Source organism: Ursus arctos, unplaced genomic scaffold (genome assembly GCF_023065955.2).
Source record: "Ursus arctos isolate Adak ecotype North America unplaced genomic scaffold, UrsArc2.0 scaffold_23, whole genome shotgun sequence".
Classification (NCBI taxonomy): Eukaryota; Metazoa; Chordata; class Mammalia; order Carnivora; family Ursidae; genus Ursus; species Ursus arctos.
The window spans coordinates 38,510,023-38,524,232 of record NW_026622908.1 but is presented as its reverse complement, the minus strand read 5'-3'; the positions used below and the strand labels follow the sequence as shown (position 1 = coordinate 38,524,232).

General features: G+C 52.5%; 1 protein-coding gene across 2 annotated transcripts in view; it reads left to right on the top strand.

The window, feature by feature from the left end:
- DDB1 (damage specific DNA binding protein 1) overlaps positions 1-11,137 on the top strand; it is a 29,966-nt gene extending 18,829 nt beyond the window's left edge. Inside the window, exons 20-27 of one of the 2 annotated variants that reach the window (XM_026487643.4) lie at positions 201-365; positions 1,075-1,169; positions 7,167-7,337; positions 7,712-7,821; positions 8,087-8,256; positions 8,480-8,582; positions 9,591-9,714; positions 10,316-11,137. In XM_026487643.4, the coding sequence (XP_026343428.2) occupies positions 201-365; positions 1,075-1,169; positions 7,167-7,337; positions 7,712-7,821; positions 8,087-8,256; positions 8,480-8,582; positions 9,591-9,714; positions 10,316-10,399 (1,022 nt within the window). In that variant the 3' untranslated portion in view covers positions 10,400-11,137. Of the gene's footprint in view, positions 1-200; positions 366-1,074; positions 1,170-7,166; positions 7,338-7,711; positions 7,822-8,086; positions 8,257-8,479; positions 8,583-9,590 lie in introns of both variants that reach the window. The other variant, XM_057317150.1, reaches the window with a different exon arrangement.
- The last annotated feature ends 3,073 nt before the right edge of the window (positions 11,138-14,210 follow it).

Below are 14,210 nucleotides of genomic sequence, written 5' to 3'. Positions count from 1 at the left end.
CCTCCTGGTAGCGCGGGCTGGTGAGGGCCGGACAGGTGAGGAGACAAAGAGCAGGGCTCCACCGGGCTTGGACCTGGGCTGGGGGCCCCCCGGAGGGCAGGGTTACACGTGTGTGTGTGTGTGTGTGTGTGTGTGCGCGCGTGCGCGCACGCGCGCGCATGGGGGTCAGCAGCCAGTCACACCTCCGGCTCTCCTTCCAGTGCTTCATGCCCACCAGTTTCTTCAGAATGAGTATGCCCTCAGCCTGGTCTCCTGCAAGTTGGGCAAAGACCCCAACACGTACTTCATCGTGGGCACGGCCATGGTGTATCCTGAAGAGGCGGAGCCCAAGCAGGGTCGAATCGTGGTCTTTCAGTATTCTGACGGTAAGTGGGCACAGCCCCAGCTTTGGAGAGATTTGAAATTCTGGGTAACTAACAGATCTTTTTAGTTTCAGAGCTTTCGTTAAGCGGTGGAAGAGCTTGGGTTAATTGCCGTGACACGGGACTCTCTGTTCCTTCCGCTCAAGCTGCTGACGGTCTCAATGAGTTCTGGGGGAGGGGAGCGAGCAGACACACAAGTAAACTCTGGCTTGTGTTTCTTGCTTTTCTACTCTTTGAAAGGAAGACGAGGGGAGAGGTGAACTATGGGTTGGAGAATCTAGTGGCCAGGATCAGAGGAATCCTAGATTTGCTTCCCGCTTGGTTGCTCAGCCATGTAGGTCCTGTTTCCAGCTTGAGCACTTCGTGTTCATATCCGTCTCTTCTCATTTCCCCTGTGCAAAATGGTTCTGAAGACTCACTGGCAGCCCCCAAATCTCCGCTCAGATGGCTGAGACGGAATCCGGTCTCCAGCTTGAGAGTTGGAGCCGCAGTCTGGGGGGAGGCAGACCTTGGACACAGTCTGCAGTCCCTGCATGTTCTGGTGGGGCTTGTGGTTGTGGTGGTGGTTAAGCCCAGTAGACACGGACTCTTTCCTGCATTCAGATGGGTGGATTGGGAGCAGGATTCAAGCCAGAGGGGAAATCAGGCTTCTTTTGATGAGTGAAAGTGTGGGCTTATAAAGGAGACTCAGAGACTGTCTTTCTCCCCTCAGGAAAACTACAGACCGTGGCTGAGAAGGAAGTGAAAGGAGCCGTGTACTCTATGGTGGAATTTAATGGGAAGCTATTAGCCAGCATCAACAGCACGGTGAGGCCTGCACCACTTGGTGTCGCGCCCTAGGTTGCACACCATTGTTTACAGAGCATGTCTCCTTTATGTTTCCTGAGGCCACGTATGTGTCAGATTTTAAGAATGACAGTGGTGGGAATGGAGGGTGGAGCTGGGAGTCCGGGGAGCTCAGGTTGGCCCAGGTGTTAGCCTTGGTTATGGAAGACCCTCCCCTGCAAACCCGATCCTAAGTACTGTGGGTATTGAGGAAAGGGTGAGAGCCACGTCCCCTGTACTCCTGAGTGTGTCATGGCGGGGGACTGCTTCATCCATATGGAACGAGGTGGGCCAAACCACTTGTCCTAAGTATATCCCTGAAACACTGGTCCCAGGAAAGTCTGCTTCTCTTCTGCCGTGATTCCTCCTCCCTTGCAAAAAAGTTTTAAAAAGTTTCGTAGTCAAATATGTTTAGGAAATAGCGTGTCCTCCATTCCCTCTTGGCGGTCCCCAGCACATCGTGGGATGTTCAAAGTGCTGAGAGGTCTGGGAGTAAGCAAGCATCAGTTAAGTACTCTAAATCGAGGCTTTTCACTAGTTGTGTTTGTTTACAACCAATTCATTGAACACTCGTGTGCCGGGTGCTGTTTAGGTGTTGAGACATGAGTGTGGAAAAAATGGACAAAGAGCTGCGCTCCGGGGCTTAGGAGCAAATAGCACACGTATGTTCTCAAGATGGTGAGAAATAAAAATGGGGCAGGGACTGGAGGAGTGTCACGAGGAGTGCAGGGTGGGGATGGCTGTTCCGTCACAGGGTCAGGGCGTCCTGCTGATACCATGACTTCTGGGCAGGTTCCTGAGGGAAGGGAGGGAGATGCCAAGGGCGAGGAGTCGGAAGTGGGACGGTCCTGCTGTCTGTGTGGGAGCGAGCTGGAGGGTGCAGGGAGGTGGTCAGGGGCAGCCAGGGGACTGAATGTACCAGCTGTTCAAGGACTTTGAGTTTTAACTCTGAGGATGATGGAAACTTCTGGAGGGTTTGAGCAAATGTTTGGCTGTGATTGGACTTCAGTCTTGGAAAGATCACTTTACACCTTGGAATGGCTGGAGGGGCCAAAGGACAGAAGTGTGACATCGGTGAGGCTCTGGTGGTAACACAGACAGCAGCCTCTGGGCGCTGGGAACATGGTGCTGCTGGAGGAGGTGAGGCGCAGTCCGCTTCTGTGCATATGAGCACGGAGAGGCTTTGTGCTGCACAGATGAGGGGTGAGGGGGGGAATAAAGGGCCAAGAGTTTGGCCTGAGCAGCAGGAAGGGAGTTTTGGCCTTTTACTGATGGGGTAAGACTGAGTAGAGCAAGTTTGGAAGGTAAAGGGAAACGTTTCTTTGCTCAAAACACTTGTGACAAGGTATGTGTGGGGTTTTTGTCCCCACACCAACCAGTTTTCTGATTCCTGACACCAACTGGGTGTGCTCGAATTTAATTCGGTTCTGACCCTGGCTACCTGGAGTTGGTGGCAGATGTCGCAGGTTAAGCGCTCAGTCCCACAAGACTGTCCTCACCTCAGACATCACCCCAAGCAGTGGGGCTCCAGGGTACCCAGACTGCTGTCCAACATGGCTACAAAGTTGGGTTCCCACAGCCCCCTCTCAGGTTTGATAACTTGCTGAAACAACTCATGAACTCAAACGTTTACTTACATTTGCTGACTTATCGTAAAGGGTACACACGAATAGCCAGATGAACATCGAGTGAGGTCCACAGGGGTCCTGAGTGCGGGGGCTTCTGTCCTTGTGGAGTTGAGGCATGCCATCCTCCCAGCGTGTGGGTTTCTTCACCAACCCAAGAGCTCTCTGAACCTGAACTCGAGGGATTTTTATGGAGGCTCTGTCAACACAGGCCTGATCGAGCATTAACTGAATCTCTGGCCTCTCCCTTCCCCGGAGGATGGGGGAGGAGGGGACAGGTCCAGGCTTCTAATCATGGTGACCAGCCCACATCCTGCACTATCGAGGAACCACCAAGAGCCACCTCATCAGAACAAAGGACTGCTATCACCCAGGGAATTCCAGGGGATTGCAATAGGAGCTCTGGGTTAGGAACTGGGGGCAGAGACCAAATGTATCGTTCTTAGTAGGTCCCAGGGGGGAAACCAGAGGCCTGATTTTGGACACGGTGTCGGTCGTTTCAGTAGTGGGGGTGAGTGAAGATGTCAAGGTGGTCCCTGGATGAGAGCATTGGAATCCAGGCAAGGGTTGGGCTGGGGACTGGCAGGCCGGCTGTTACAACATAACGTTTAATGCCAACGGTCTGGGTGGGGTGGCCTAAGCTCACCTGTGCGCTGAGAGCGGGTAGAGGAGAGATGGGAAGGCTGAGCCCTGGGACCCTCCCACTTTTAAAAGTTGGAGTGATGAGGAAGATTGTGCCAAACGGAGAAGGGGTGACGAGTGAAGTAGGAGAGGAGCCAAGAGAGAAAACTTCTGGGAGCTACAGGAAGAAGGCATTTCAGGTAGGAGGGAGTTGGTAAGTGGCAGGTGCTGCCCGAAGTCAGGTAACGTAAGGCAGCGGGGAAGGTGTGCTGCCCTTGGCCAGAGCCCCTTTGCGCGAGTGGTGGGGTGGAAAGCTGATAGAAGGGGGTTTGATCAGGACTGGGAGGAGAGGACCACTAGCATTAGAAAACATTCTCGGGGAGTTTTGCGGTGGAGGAGAGAGGCATGGGGTGACTACAGGGGGGTGGCAGGACAAGAGAGTTGTTAGCTTTTCAAGCGTGGACACACAGCTGCCTGTTTCTGTGCCAATGAGAATGGTCCCTCAGGAGGTGCCAGAGTCGTGGTTTTTTTTTTTAAGATTTATTTATTTATTCATTAGACAGAGACAGCGAGCAAGAGAGGGAACACAAGCAGGGGGAGTGGGAGAGGAAGAAGCAGGCTCCTAGCGGAGGAGCCTGATGTGGGGCTCGATCCCAGAACGCCGGGATCACTCCCTGAGCCGAAGGCAGGTACTTAACGACTGTGCCACCCAGGCGCCCCTCAGAGCCATGTTTTTGAACAGACTGATGGGAGGTGGGACCCAGTACTCCGTGTGGGCCTCTGACGGCAGAAGCCCTGGAGGTCCTCTCCTGGTTGTGTCTGCCCTCTGTGAAGGAGCTGAGAGGAAGGGTGGAAGCGGAGGTGGTAGAGATCTGAGGAGGTATGGCTCCTTGTTTCAGGACCTGGAGTGTAACGGACCGGGAAAGTATCCAGTTACTGGGAAGTCCAGGGAGCTCACTGTCGTGAGTGGTCTCGAAGGTCAAGCTATCCATTGTGTTTCTTCAGCCTTCATTAAAGACTAGATTCATGCCAGAGTCTGCTTATGTCTGGTGAGCATGATCAAGACAGAGAGGGCAGTGGGGTTGAGAATCTGCAAGGCTTATGGTGAGGGACTCGGGGCATCTGAGAAACAGTGAAACTGAGGACACAAGATTCTGGGGTTATTTTTAATGACAGGCTCTGATAGGTGACGGCTGGATGGACAAGATAGCGCGGGGGTAAAGGGGGTCAAGAAAGGAAAGAGGTTGGTAGTGGGTCTTCTCTTTGAATGTAGAAGTCACCAAGAATAACAGGAAGGCTGTGGGGGAGAACGTGGCGGGGTGGGGGTGCGCATGGCTGCTGTGGGGCCGGCGGGGCCGGCAGAGTGTGGTGGGGCGAGCTTCGGGACTGGCATATTAGTGAAGAAGGCGAGATGGAAGTGAGAAGGGCTGGCAAGAAGTGCGCGGAGGGCTGTCTTTCTTCTAGTCCCAGCTGTACAGGGACAGTGGCAGGGAGAAGCTGAGGGGGCCTGGGGGCCTTGTGAAAGAGTCACGCTTGGGTTAGAGAACGGGGATGGCCAGAGCAGAGGGTGCCAGTGACTGTGCTCCAGCGGGGGCAGAGCCCGTGCTCAGGAGTTGGGAGGGTCGGGCGCGCGGTTGGGTAGGAGGTGTCTAGGCCATCGCTGTCTAATGGAAACACCATAGGAGCCACAGGTGTGCTTTTAGTCTTCCTTGTCGCCATGCGAATAAAAGGGAAAGGCAGATGAGATTGACTTTAGGAATGTATTTTATTTAACGCAGTAAAGCTAACTGTTATTTCTGGGGCGCCTGGGGGGCACAGCGGTTGGGCGTCTGCCTTCGGCTCAGGGCGTGATCCCAGCATTGTGGGATCGAGCCCCACATCGGGCTCCTCCGCTATGAGCCTGCTTCTTCCTCTCCCAGTCCCCCTGCTTGTGTCCCCTCTCTCGCTGGCTGTCTCTCTGTCAAATAAATAAATAAAATCTTAAAAAAAAAAAGCTAACTATTATTTCAACATGTGATCAATACAAAAATTATTAGGAGATGTTTTGTAGGTATATTTCATACCAAGACTTCAAAATCTGATTTATATTTTATACTCACAGCATGTCTCAGTTTGGGCTAGCCACATTTCAGGTGTGTTTTTTGCTTTCTCGTTTTTTTTAAAGCTTCATTTATTTGAGAGAGAGAGAGAGCGCGCGCACTTGGGCATGCACAAGCAGAAAAGGGCAGAGGGAGAGAGAGAATCCCAAGGACTCTCTGTGCCGAGTGTGGGGCCCGACATGGGGCTCAATCCCAGGATCCTGAGATTGCAACCTGAGCCGAAACCGAGAGTTGAATGCTCTACTGACTGTGCGAGCCAGGCGCCCCTTTTTATTTATTTATTTTAAAGATGTATATGAGAGAGAACGTGCATGTGAGCTGGGGGAGGGGCAGAGGGAGAGGGAAGAGGGGGGGAGAGAGAATCTCAAGCAGACTCCCTGCTGAGCACAGAGCCTGAAGCCGGGCTCCATCCCATGACCTGAGATCGTGACCTGAGCGGAAATCAAGAGCTGGATGCTTAACTGGCTGAGCCACCCAAGCGCCCACCATTCAGGTGTTCTGTAGCCACGTGAGGCTGGTGGCTGCCATATTAGGCAGCAGAGATGTAGAGTCTGTTGGGTTAAGAGTGGGCATCTTAGGTTTTTGGTAGTGTCTTACCTTGGCCTTGACTGTCTCCATAGCAGATAGGCTGAGAGTGTGGAGTGGAGGGGTAGTGGGTGTAGCCAATAGCACATGGAACATTTGGCCCCATTTTCACTCCACTCTTAGGCTGGGCTTAACAAACATGGGGGGCTCTGGACACCCTTGACCCTGCCAGTGGAGGTGTGGTAGCCAATGTAATTGTCATGCATAATTCTTGGAGGACACCCCTTTGGAGCTCGGGTTCTTTACACAACCCTGAGAAATCATGGCTTGATACATTCTGCCCAGGAGTTCCTGTGTGTGCGGAAGCCATGGGTGGGACCACCGGGATCCTGAAGGGTCTGCCAGGGCAGGCTTCTCCAGGGAGTTGAGTCTGTCTTCCTCTGACTGGATATCTGTCTATCTGCTGATTGTAAAGCATCTTCGTTCGTTTGGAGGTGTGGTCGTAACTGAAGAAACATTCAGAGGAGAAGACAGAAAGGGGGGAGAACCCTTTGCTAGAGGGGTGGCCACCAACTCTAGTGCTTGAAGAGTCCTTTAGTTATTTAACGATGTTTCTGTTGGAATTTCCATTCCATTTTCTCTACTTATTGGGTTCACGTCAGAATGTTCTGGAAGTGTAGCTTTTGAGAAGGGCTCAGAAAAGATGGTTCATTGGGAGGTGATCTTGTTCCTTTCTGATCAGGAAACTGGAGATGGATCTTCTTTTCTGAGAAATATTTCTCTAGGTCAGTTATCAGCCTTCAGTCATGAGAAATCCATCTTTTGTTGTGTCCTTAGTATTATTTGCGTCCCTGTCTGTTAATATTTTTACACTGACTCGTTTTTTATGTAAAGGGAAACTTTGTGTCACCAGTTTGATGTGCTTGCTCTATTTTCATATTTCATAAATATATCATGCCAAAATAATGCAGATACCACAGCAAACAACGTCACATCCCGTGCTGCACTTTGGGAAATGGTGCTGCAGATGAAGGATGGAGGAGGGGGACAGCGGTCAGTCCGAGAGGATCTGGCCGCTCGGGTTGAGAGAAACGAGATGTCCTTCCCAGGTGCGGCTCTATGAGTGGACAACAGAAAAGGAGCTGCGCACCGAGTGCAATCACTACAACAACATCATGGCGCTCTACCTGAAGACCAAGGGCGACTTCATCCTGGTGGGCGACCTGATGCGCTCAGTGCTGCTGCTTGCCTACAAGCCCATGGAGGGGAACTTTGAAGAGGTAGTCGGGGGGACGGGGGCAGACTTCTCACTTAGGATGTGGCCCTGCAAGTGTTTCTCTGGTGGTGAGGGGCAGTCGAGCCCAGTGGGGGCAGCAGGTTTTCCCTGGAGCACACATTCTGCACTGATGAGCTATTTTCAGAGACCCCTGTCCCCCAGCTTGAATCTGAGTAGGCCCCATTTTTGGCCAACTGCAGCCAAATGGGATGTGGGCCAGAGATCGGGGGATAGACTCCCTGTGGAGTGGCGGTTGTGAAACGCGGGGCTGCGTCTTCCTCAGGGCAGGCTCTCGACTTCCGGCCCAAGGCCAGTCCCAGACCTGGCTTCCGGGCAACTGCTAATTATATTTTCTTGTCGTACCTTATCCATTTTAAGATCGCTCGAGATTTTAATCCCAACTGGATGAGTGCTGTGGAAATCTTGGATGATGACAATTTCCTGGGGGCCGAAAATGCCTTTAACTTGTTTGTGTGTCAGAAGGATAGGTGAGTGGCGGTGCGGCGGGGGCAGGGCCCTGGGTCTGGTGACGAGGGCCTTGGGTCCTCTCTCAGGCAGGGGTGCTCCTCTTCACGGAGGTGGAGTTCTCTCACGAGGGAGTCCAGGCCATAACAGTCAGCCTCTCAGACCGGCCCCGCCGCTCTGGGCTCACCAGGGAGGCTGAGCACGTGGCGTCCAGTGCATTCCGGCCCTTGCGGGGCCTCGTGGGGGGCCAGGAGGTGCGGGGCATGAGTTTCTCACACTGCCTTTCAGTGCCGCCACCACCGACGAGGAGCGGCAGCACCTCCAGGAGGTGGGTCTCTTCCACCTGGGCGAATTCGTCAACGTCTTTTGCCACGGCTCTCTGGTCATGCAGAATCTGGGCGAGACCTCCACCCCCACACAGGGCTCGGTGCTCTTCGGCACGGTCAACGGCATGATTGGTAAGGCTAGCCCCTGCGGGGCGCCCTCCCACCCAGGCCCCTTTCCTCAGCCCACCGTCCTGAGGGACAGGGGAGAGCAGCTGGAACCACCTTGGAGTTCGCTAGCAGAGGCTCCGCGGAGGTCCCTCCCCGCACTGCTTGCCCGGCCTGCCCTTGGCAGAGGGCACGTGCCGGGGGCCGCGCTGCAGCTGTCTGCAGCTCCTGGCTCCCTTTGCTGCCTCAGGGCTGGTGACCTCGCTGTCCGAGAGCTGGTACAACCTCCTGTTGGACATGCAGAATCGACTCAATAAAGTCATCAAGAGTGTGGGCAAGATCGAGCACTCCTTATATCCTTCCCAGAGGCACGTCCCAGCACAGGTAGACCGCCGTGTTACCCTAAGCTGCTTCTGGAAACTGCGGTCCGTTTAGGTAGTGTCTTGACTAGCTTCTTGTGGGGAACAGGCTTTTGTGCTGTTTTTTGTTTTTTATTTTATTTTTTAAAGATTTTATTTATTTATTGGACAGAGAAAGACACAGCGAGAGAAGGAACCCCAGCAGGGGCGTTGGGAGAGGGAGAAGCAGGCTTCCCACTGAGCAGGGAGCCTAATGCGGGGCTCAATCCCAGGACTCTGAGATCATGACCTGAGCCAAAGGCAGACACTTAACGACTGAGCCACCCAGGCGCCCCTGTGCTGTTTCTTAAATACACTTTTTCTCATGGAAAAATTCAAACACACGCTAGTGGAGAGAATAATACAGTGAATCCCCATGTACCGTCACCCAGCTTACCTGGTTCATCTGGGAGATGTAGGCTTTTGTTCTTGAAACGGTCTACCTCTGGTCTTTCTGGCCTTATGTGTCAAACAGGAAGTTTAGATGACCACGGTAGGAACATACTTTCGGAGATCTTGTTGGGGATAGCAGTGTCTGAGAACCCTCAGAGAGAGGCTAGCGGAAGAGGAGGGGAAAAGTGAAGAAGCCAGAAACTCCAGAAGCCCAGGGATCAGCCCCCTGGGAAACCCGGGATCCAAGTATTTCTGGACATCTGCTTGTCCCAGAAGACGGAAAGGGTCCTCCCCAGGCAGGAGGTGGGAGGCTAAGCAGTGTCTGATCTGTAGTTCTAAAACCATTGTCTTGAAGATCATCCCAGTTGAGAATCATTAGATTGGGTAATAATTCTATCTAATAATGTCTTTCAGTTCCAAAACTGTCCAAAAAGCAATGTGATTTTTAGTTGAAAATGTGTCCTGTTCTCATCCTGATGATTGCTTTAGACTGTGGTCTGTGCAGAGGTGGGGGGGACCGAGAATAAGGCTGTTTGCAGATATCACACATTCCTTGACTCACTTGTCCACCTGGAGATCTTTTCATACTGAACGAAAGACAGAACCAGCCACGGGCTTCATCGATGGAGACTTGATTGAGAGTTTCCTGGACATCAGCAGGCCCAAGATGCAGGAGGTTGTGGCAAACCTACAGGTGAGCTGTGCAGTGTTTGGCCCTGGGCTTGTGACCCGAGTCCACGGCGGGGCCGGGTGTGCTGGAGAGCTTCGGAGCGCCGGGTGCCTCCCGCCTCGATCCCCAAGTCCTGGTGGCCCTTCTTAAGTAGTTTCCTTCCCCTGTGGGAAGGTGGAGTCTGAGGGCAAGGGGATGTAGCTGAGGGCATGGCGCTGTACTAGGAGCTTTGCCCGTGTGACCTCTGTGCTGCAGCAGCGAGGCCATGTGTGGGACCTCTGGCAGCCCACGGATGGCAGGCACAGGGATCAGGTCAGGATCCTGCAGGGAAGAGAAGTGTCCACAGTGTGGAGTTTTGGGGTATTGCTCGCTGGAGATGGTGCCTCTGGGGAACATCCTGGAAGGGAGAGAGATGTATGCCAGGTGGTGGCCTCCGAACCAGCTCTGCCATCAGTAGACCTTGCTGACTTGGACCTTTCAGGAGAGGGGTGTGGGTTTCTGATGAGACCTTCCTCCTTGCCATGGCAGTCGTCGGGCCAGGTGCCTCTTGCTGTGACTGTCCCCTTCCTCTGGGGAGGGAGAGCGCCCTCGTGGCCCTCACAGCCCTCCCCCTTCCTCCTTGCAGTATGATGATGGCAGCGGGATGAAGCGAGAGGCCACGGCAGACGACCTCATCAAGGTTGTGGAGGAGCTGACGCGGATCCATTAGTCCAGGGCTGGGAGCCCCTTTTCCAGGCCCTCCCCGAAGGCTTTGCTCTCCTGCCCTGCTCCCCTCCCCCACCATTGTCTTCTTGGCCATGGGAAGCCTTTCCCTAAGCCAGCTGTCCCAGAAGCCACAGTCTACCTGTGTGGAAATGGGGATCTCTTTGAACTAAAACCAGTTCACTGGAGACCTGGGAATGGGGTGAAGGTGGAATATTTTCTCCCTGGATTTTTACCAGTCCCAGAAGATTCCAACCATCACTTTGGACACCAGGCCTTGATTGGTGTTGCCAGTTGTCCTCCTTCCAGGGAGGGATTTTGCAGCTCTTGGGCTGAAAGGAAGCTCTGTGTGTGTGCTGTGTGTGTGTGTGTGTATGTATGTGTGTGTGTGTGTGTGTGTGTGTGTGTATCTCACACTCATGCATTGTCTTCTGCTATCTTTTTATTTAGGTTGGGGGTGCGGGAGGCTGTGGGTAGGGGGGAAGAGGGGCGGGACGGGTTCATTGTCTCTGAAGTGAGAGCTTCCTTTTGCTTTCTCTGTTGCCTGAGAGCTTTGGGTCTGGAGGCCTGACCACCAGGCTGTGAGGTGCCCGAGTCTAAAACCTGGAGATGGTGGGTGATACCCAAGCCACCACAGCCTTTTTGTCTCTGGGGAACTGCCGCCTTCAGAGAGAAGGAGGTGGGGGGCCGTGAATTGGTTGTTAGTTTCTGAGTTTTACCAAATAAAGTAGAATCTAAGAAGAAAGATCCATTTGCCTCTGCTTTCCTTCCTTTCTGCGCAGCTCCCCAGCATCCGGGTCACACGGCGCCCCCCCCAGGGCACAGTTGTCTCTGTCCTTTAGGGCAGTGGCTGCCGCCACAGCTCCTCTCAAGTAGTGAAATGACATGTGTGTCTCTCCTTTGCCATGCGATCGTTTTTGGTGGGATCCTGAGGATCACGAGTGTTGGGTTTTCAAAATTCAGTGGCCTTTGGTTCTTGACTCTGTAGCCACCATGTGATTCCCAGTTGCCTCTGTTAGTAACCTGCCGAGCCTGGGAGTTCCTTGGGCTGCCTTTCCTGATGTCATTTTAGATGTGTGTCCAGCGCCCAGCTGGCCAGCCCCCAGGCACCGCTCCTGGGCCAGGGCAAGTAGCTCGTCATGCGCCTCCAAGCTTCCTGTTGCCACATGCCCTTTGGAGGCTGATTTTATTTCCTCTGGTTAATCAAGTAAACCTTTGGCGCCTTTGGTTTGAAAATACAGGAGTAGGACACATTTGGGGTTCAACCTTCTGTCCAGCAAACAGAGCCTGTCTTCTTTCAGCTCAGTGGGTCAGAGTGCCTGGGCCCACATTTCCACCAGTGATCCAGTGGGAATAAAGGCTGCTCTGTCCCAACAGTGGGGAGTAGGGTTGATCCTAGGCATATTGGCAGGCTCCTTTAAGACCAGCCTTTGATACAGTGTCAGGAAAATTGTGGTTTCAAGTTCAAACTGTGGTTTTGAGAGATTCGAGCTTAAAAGAGAAAGGGCAAGGAAGCATCTCTGCTTTGGGGGTCTTCTGGAGTAAGTTTCTTTCCTTGGAGGCATTCCTTGTGTTTCATTACTGTTCTTTTCCCCTTCCTCTTCTGGGATTTCTGAGGGTGGGGGATAAGGGTCTCAAAGGGAAAAAATCATCAGCATCTCTCAAAAACCACGGTTTGAACTTGAAACTCAACACTGTGATTTGAATTCTTCAAGTCATGGTTTGAATTGAAAAGGCCTGCCCCCCTGCCAGAGACCAGCTTTAATGGGGCAGGCAAGCAACGGGCTCCAGATTGTGATTATTTTAAAATGTTAATCCTGGATGGAGGATTGCCTGTAAGGTGCTAAGATCAGAAAGAGAAGGTGGTGGGCTGATTATTCTGGTCCTTTTCCGTGGTCTGACCCGCACCACGGAGACCTGCTACGTGGACTAGAAGGTTATTACTTACCAGTGGCTTCAGTCTTGACTTAGGGAGTTGTGGGGTCCTTGTAGGTTTTTTGTTTGTTTCCTATAATCTTGGGTATATTCACTCAGGATTGAATTCCAGCAATCCTTTGGAAACTGACATTCTCCTGCCACACTCCCACATCCCCTCTTAGAAACCATTAATCACCTCTCCAGGGGTGAAAGGTTGCCCTTGGAGCTTTGCTGCAGCCAGCTGGAATGGCTCCTTTCCATGTAGGCGCTGGTGAGCTGCTCACTCCAGGCCTCTGCACGAATGGACCTTTGGGAGAATAATAGAAACACTGACTCATCACATGACCATTTGGAAGGGTCACAAGCCAGAGGCCGCCTTTCTGCAGCCAACAACAACTTGGATCCTCCGCCCTCAGTGGAGGGTCCCTTTTGTTAACGGAGAAGCCACAGGCCACAGAAGTGGGAAGGAGACACGGAGGAGCTGTAACCAGGGGATATGCCTAAAGCAGTCTTTGAAGATGAACAGTATTGAGTTAGAGTCAGAGCTCAAGCTTTGCGAAGCCTCGAGGTCTACCACACCAAAAGACAAGAAAAAAAAAAAAAAGCAGACAGGGAGCAACCTGATGGCGAGAAGAGCAAGGTGAATGCCCTAAGGTCAAAAGGACCCAGGGGAAGGAAAGAAATGCCAGGGGCTATTTAGGAAGGCCGTGGTGTCTTTTGAAATTCACCAGTAGGCATTTACTAAGCCTTAAATACCCTGAGCTCCTCTTGAGGGAAAATGAGGATTTTCTTCAAGCACAAAGTTGCATCTCAACTAAGGCCCCTGCTCACTGACCAATATGGAGCGAACCCTGCCATTGTCTGGAGAGCAGGAGGCACGGATGGGGGGGAGGGCGGCAAAGAGCAGCAGAGTTCAGGGAGGAGGGAGCCGGGGTGTGCTGGAGTGTGGGAGAGGATGGCACGAGGTGGGACAGGTGTGTAAAAGGGAATTTTTGTCCAGCGTAATTGTGTTGAGCATTAGTGGGTGGCTTCTAGGAAGGACCCAGGACCCGTTTGGCGTTGAGTGGTGGCCTGGGTAGCGAAGATGAAGGGCCGTGGTTCGGTGGAGTTTGCGGGCTCAAGTAAAGGAAGGACTTTGTGTTTTTCCCTATTTTTGTATACATCAGGGCTAGGTTCCCGATGATATGGACATCGAAACACTTTTTTTTGGGTAAAGATTTTATTTATTCATTTGAGACAGAGACAGCACAAGCAGGGGGGAGAGGGAAAAACAGGTTCCCCACTAGCTGGGAGCCCGATGTAGGGACTCGATCCCAGGACCCTGGGACCGCAACCTGAGCCTAAGGCAGATGTTTAACTGACTGAGCCACGCAGGCGCCCAGACACCCAAACACTTTAAGTAACAGTGAGGAAAGCAGCATGAGCGGGGCAGGGAGAAAGTGAACCTTTGGATGTTTAAGGCGTAAAAGAAAGATACTGTAGGATCCTGATGGTCCGTAGGACTCAGGATGACATACATCTGAAAGTTGCACTCTTCTTACAATACAGAATATTTTGGTGACCGACTTACTGAGAATGTGTTGCTTAAATTAGAAGATGGACCAGGACTAACAAGGTGAGATAATGGGCCTAAATCTGAACATCTGGGAAAACTCAAGCACACAGGTTCAGGTGGGGAGATTGGCTTAGCAGCTTGTGTTTAGGAAACAACAGCAAAGACATAAAAGCATGACAGCGAAACACCTCCAGCGGGAACTGTGTTATGAACCGCCAGCATCATGTGCTTGCCAGAAAAGCCAAGTCCTGTTAGGCTGTGTTAATAAAAGCATGGTATCTGGAAGGAAGGAGACTAGAGTCCAGACCATTGTTGGCACCCCGTGGCCATTTGTGGTCACCGGTGT